The following is a 5,926-nucleotide window of genomic DNA, read 5'->3' on the forward strand; positions in this document are numbered from 1 at the left end:
ATAGTACATCTTTCATAATTCATTTGCTCGGTTAACATATACTGAGTTCTTGACACCAAGGAAACCATAATCAGGAGAACAAGGCAGATAAAGAGCACATAATTACAATACAATGAGGTAGGGAAGATCAGGTAAACAACTATGATATAAGCTAGAAAAAATCTGAATCCCAAAGAAAGGAGTGTGGTGTGAGTACAAAGGGAGCAATTAATAGTTGTGGAGGTCAGAGAAGATGCCATTAGAGATAGACCCTGAAGGATAAGATTATGGCAAGTAGAAAATTGGAGCAATGGCATTCCAAACAGGAAATAGCTTGAACAAAGACTCAAAGGTACAAGGTGATTTGGTAATACCCATACTCTACTGCGACTAGAGCATGTGGTCTCTAAAGGGGTGGAAAAAAAAATAAAACCAGAGCTCTGGGTTGGCTCCAGCCATGGAGGGCCTTGACCACTAAAGTGTGGTGTTGAACTTCACGCTTTAAGCCAGGTCAGACCTACAGGAGGCACATCACACGGGAGGCCACTGGGTCAGTAGGTAGACTGGGGTAGGCAGAAACCTTGAATTTTGCATATTCCAAGGAGAGATAAGAGAGGCTGAGGACAGTCCTGACACTAGAATGATAGTAATGGAAAAGGAAAGAGAAATGAGAGAAGCAGTCTTACAACAAGAGTTAGTAACTATAGACTTAAATCTATAAAAATCACTATCAGAAAAAAAGAGCAGTTCCATTGTGGTGTTTAAAGTTGCTTTATTATTTTTATTTTGAATGAAAGACTAGAAGATATGGTCAGGACTCTGAAAGTCCCCTTCAGGCAACAAGGGACTTACCTTTTCCCACCTTCTAGAGTCAGTGTTGGTTATAATATCCCCTCTCCAAAACAAAACCAAAACCAAAACCACAAAACTCTTAGACACAGAGCAGAAAAAACAAGTATGTGAAAGGGCCCATGGGTCAGCTCTCTGGGCTACAAGACACTGTAATCAAAAATCAGTACTCACCATGTCCAGAATAGAGATAGGACCAAGAGTGTTGACAGAGAGCTCAACAGTGACCACAGTGGGCTTTTCTGCAAAGGAGACAGACGTGGCCGAAGTAAGTGTCAAATAGGGGCAGGGACAGGGGAGGGCATGGTCAGAGGGGAGAACAAGGAGATGGGTGAGGACTAGAGACATAGTTTCAACATCCAGTGCTATTTCTTTCTTTGTTCTTCCATGGCAAGATCCAATTCACAGACTGTTAAGAGCTGGACATACCTTGAAGGTCAGTCATCTAGTCTACTCATCTTATTTTATAGTTGGAAAAACTGAGGGTGAGAAAAGAAAAAAAAGTCTAGACCAAGGTCAAGAGCACTGCTGAGACTAGAGTTGATATCTCTTACCTGACAGGTCAACAGCAGATGTTCCTGCCCATGTGCATGACACCGTCACCAATACCCACACCCATTATCCACACCTCTGCCCTCAACCTCCTGCTCCAGGAGGGGAAGAACTATGTTCTGCTACTCACCACCTATGCTAGGGCGCAGTTTGTGGTTATAGTTGTTCAGGATGCTGTTCAGAATGTGAGTGGCTGCTGGCAGTTTCGCAAGTCTGCGATGGGGACCAGTAAGGGTGGGCATTGTTTCCTCAGAGAGGAGCTTCTTTTCCGGAGCCTGGGGCTGGGGCCCATAGACATCCTCATGGGCAGAGGGTCCATTTTCTGATTCAACATGAGGTTCTTCGCTCCTAGAACAAAAAACCAAACAAACAAAAAAAATGAAGCTCTGTTCTCCACTCTGTAGGGGCCCCAGCTGAGGCCTTTTGGGACAGAAGCAAACCAAAATAAGTCTGCATCCCAAGGCATAAAGAATGACCGGTAACAGCAAATTTTGAGCTAGTAACAGATTATATTTGTTAATTTCTTCTAAATCTTGCTGCTTTTTGGACACTTCCCATACTATCCTTCCTTTATGGTAATTCTTTATTTTAAAAATATCCCAATAACAAAACCATTTTAAAAGAACTTCTCAGTGTAAGATGAAGAGGGTATTTGTATATGAGCTTTGGCCAACCAGCTGCCGTTACTAGCCCTGGTCTCCAGTCTGCCTGACCAGCACCACTGGGGAGCAAATGGGCAGGCAGAGGGCCAGAATTGCTGAGAAATGCTCCAGAAAGCCAGAACAGCCTCTCCCATAGAGGGCTAGGACACCGTGGGAATATTCTGCATTTCTTTGCTTTTGTGTTATTCACTGCTTTGGAGTTGGGGGCCAGGGATGAGGGGAAGCTCTGAGCACTGAGAAAAGGCAGGAGTCCTTTACTCAGAGACTGTCATCCAGGAGAGATGGCCGACTGGAGTCCAGCCTGAATGCCACAGCCATGCACCACAGCCAAAAAATAAGAATTAAATTAAATAAAACAAAACATTAAAAAGCCATCTGGCAATGTATGAAACTCACGGATGGTGTTAGAAGTTAGGGTCCTGGTACTTTTGCTGGGAAGCAGTGAGGAAGTGGGCTTCAGGGGGCTTCTGAGGTTCTGGTCATGTTCTAGTCCCTGAGGTGGGTGTATTGATACCAGTGTGGTCATTTTCTGACAACTCATCAGCTACACACTAATGATTTGAGTACTTTTCTGCATATATGTTCTAATTCAATAAAAAAATTGTTTTGAAAAATAAAAATGCTAATAAAAATCTGCTAATATATGGATCTTATTTGGATCCTGATTTCAAAAGGCAAACTAAAACACAAAACAAAAAACATTTATGACACAATAAGGGAGATTTGAACACTGACTGGATAGTTTCTTCACTATGACAAAATTATTCTAAAATTTTTGGTGTAATAGTGTTATTTTATTATGTGTTTGGAGTCCTTATGACTAGAAATGTATACTAAAATAATTGCATAGGAAATGATATGATGTCTGAGATTTGCTTTAGAATAATTTAAGCTGAAATAGAGAGTGGGTGGGGGACAGAGAAATTAACTGTGGTCATGAATTTGTAATTAATGAGGCTGGTGATGGGTACATGGGGTTTCACTTTATTGTTCCCCCTACTTTTCTATATCTTTGAAAAAAATTATAATTAAAAGCTTTTTAAAAACCTTCAGCAAAATTAACCTATGATGTTGTAAAGCAGGAGAATGGTTTCCTTTGGGTAGGAGAGTGTACCGGGTGGGAGCACATGGTGAAGCCTGTGGGGGGTAGGTGGAGAGGACTAGCAACACAGGCAAGGTATCTGTGGGGCAGACCACAGACAACTTGTGCAGCGAAACGCATTTTCCTGTGGCATTACAAGCTCTTAGAATTGCCTAACTGGCATACAGATGTGCCAGATTTATGCCATTTCTCATGTCTGAAGTGGCTAATTCCCACTCTGGCCAAGGGGAGAACTGGGCTTGAGAAAAAGCAGTTTCCATTTCCAAATAACACATGCAGAAACGTCCTCTCTCCCTGAGGCATCCCCCCCAAGTCCTCTGACTGTTGGAGGGGCAGAGGGAGAACAGAGGCCTGATGTCCTGCAAAATGAGTGACGTGGCTAGGAGCATGGCACAATCAGGACTGGCACTGCCAGCCAAGACCACCCAAATGTCTGAAGCCAACAAGAGCCCCAACGTTCAAGGGGTAAACAAACAAGCAAAAGCCCAGGGACCACTGAAGCCCCCCTGCTCCCAAACTATGTCTGCGATGAAAATGATATCAGAAGGTCTTGAGGTCGCTGTAGTTCTACAGCACTTGCCAGTAAAACACAAACAAAACAAACACACTCATCTTGGGATCCTTGAGGTTAAGGAGCTGCTGACCCTGCATACCTTTCCTCAGCCAGCCATTAAGCTCCCTTTCAAGGCTAGAAATAATAAAAACTTGAAAAACACTCATGTACTGGACTAGAGGAATCTTTCCATGGGGCCTTTTCATGCACTTATATCCCTCTATATGCAATGGTCCAAGATGGAGCTGAAACTCCACATCCCCTCCCACTACTGAGGATGCTCTTTCAACTAACCGTGGGGGAGGGAAGGAGAGGAAGAGGGCACTGGCAATGCTCTAGGAGGGGGCCCACTGGGTTGTTTTTTCCCCCCAAATCAGCCCTCTTTTTCACCTTACAGATGAAGAAACTGAATCCCACCTGGGGGAAGGGCTGTGCCCAAAGTCACCACCATTTGAGGCTGAGCCTGGACCAGAGCAAGATTTCCTGGTTTGAGGTGGCCCTTGCCAACACACCCCAAGGCCACCTCCAGCTCTTTGCTGACATCATGGGTTGCCATGCTGACAATGTCTAAACACCAGTTACTTGGCCCTTCCCTCCCCACCCACTCCAGGGGACTGGAAGGGTAGTTTCCATGTCAACAGCCCCTCTTCCCAGCTCTTTTTTTTTCCTGCTCCTACTGCTTCCTTCTGCCCCCACTCCCAGACCCCATGCCAGCTCTCCCAAACAGTTCAATTCATATCTGGAGGGATGTGGATGGCTGGAAATTCCTAGCACGCATTCAGAAATATTTGCCAAGCCCCTGCTGAGGCCAACCCCCACATCCCAGGACACCGGTGAGCCAGCCGGGAGCTCTTCAGGGGAGCTAAAGCATTCTGGGGTGAGGAGAGAAGCCATCTCCCCTCTCCCCAAAACAGATAAGCAAGACAGGAGCCCAGTGCCACGGAGACTTCTGGAATGGAAACCGTCTCAGAAATATGAAGCAGTCATCTCCCACTCTATAAAGTCAGAAGTGCAGGGAACAACCTTCCTAGCAAAGTCTCAGGGCCAGAAGAAAGTGTGAAGGAAGCTGGCTGCTCAAGGGAAACCTGTTGTTAGCCTTTGGAAAAGGGGATGGGGATTGAAATCCAGGACCCAAACCTCAGACCTCAGAGAATAACAGTCTCTGACCTCAGGCTCTGGTCAGCCCAACACCCAGCAGGGTGTCTGGTGGGAGGGGGGATGAAGGAGGAAAGGGGAGGCTGGCGGCAGAGAGGAGTGGGGTGGATAACTGGGGCGGGAATCCTTGGACTAAATTGGGGCTAGCGCCTGGGACTGGCACCAAGAGACGCGGCGGGAAGGGAAGCAAGTAAAGTCAGAGTTATCTGGCCTGGTAGTTAGTAGGCGCTCAGAAAAAGAAATTTAAATGAGAGGACACACAAGCCGACACTCCAGCATTTAGGCGCAGTTTCGTTCCCCAAGCCCGAGAGTCTTTCTGGACGCCACCTTCCCAAAGTCTCCCCCAGTCCTCAGAAGCACAAGCCTACGCTGGTCGGTCATCCCGCGGGCCACTCGCTTCTTCCCACTGAAGACCCCGAGAGAGAGAAGCGTGCTCGTGCCCCCCGGCCGTCGCCGTGGTTTTGGAGAGCGGGAGTCTGAGGACCGGAGCGGCCAGGGAACAGGCGTCCCGGCTTGCTTCCTGGGCGCTCCTTCAGGGGTCTGGGGTGCCCATCCTAGAGGGAGCGGGTTGGAGGCTGGCAGCGCGTCCCGGGGACCCGGGATCCAGCTAGCTCGCGCAGGGCCTGGGAAAAGGTGGGCGCGGCGCTTGAGGAACGCAGGGGCGCGGGGGTCCGGGGAGCTGGCCTAGCTCCAGGGGGGAGGGAGCTGGGCGCAGAGAGCTCCTGGGTCCCGGGATGGAGACTCACCTAGACGGAAGGATTATGGACATGCCCAGGAGGATCAGAACTTTGGTTAACATCGTGGTGGGGACCGGCGCGACCACCTGTGCGGAAGTCGCTGCGCACGGTCTGGCCGCACCGAGCGCGGTGTGCAGGGTTTTGTTGGGCTCCAACTTCCACTCCTCCCACTCGCCCCGCCCCGCGCCCCCCACCTTGGCCCCGCCCCCTGAGCCCCGATGGAAATCTCCGACGACGTGTTTGCTGCTGCGGAGAGTAGGGTGGATAGGCTTGCGGGGGGCGGAAGGAAGGCGGAGGGAGAAGAGGAGGAAGCCCTGTCACCAAGGCCCCCCGCCCC

At 48.6% G+C, this 5,926-nt stretch overlaps 1 protein-coding gene across 1 annotated transcript in view; it reads right to left on the minus strand.

Moving 5' to 3' along the window:
• Window positions 1-5,688, minus strand: part of GABRE (gamma-aminobutyric acid type A receptor subunit epsilon) — a 16,881-nt gene extending 11,193 nt beyond the window's left edge. The window contains exons 1-3 of the mRNA XM_036078877.2: window positions 5,599-5,688; window positions 1,511-1,728; window positions 1,003-1,070 (exon numbers count right to left, since the gene is read on the minus strand). Of these exons, the coding sequence (XP_035934770.2) occupies window positions 1,003-1,070; window positions 1,511-1,728; window positions 5,599-5,651 (339 nt within the window). The 5' untranslated portion in view covers window positions 5,652-5,688. The remainder of the gene's footprint in view (window positions 1-1,002; window positions 1,071-1,510; window positions 1,729-5,598) is intronic.
• Window positions 5,689-5,926: the final 238 nt, after the last annotated feature.

This window comes from Halichoerus grypus, chromosome X (genome assembly GCF_964656455.1).
Source record: "Halichoerus grypus chromosome X, mHalGry1.hap1.1, whole genome shotgun sequence".
Taxonomy (NCBI): Eukaryota; Metazoa; Chordata; class Mammalia; order Carnivora; family Phocidae; genus Halichoerus; species Halichoerus grypus.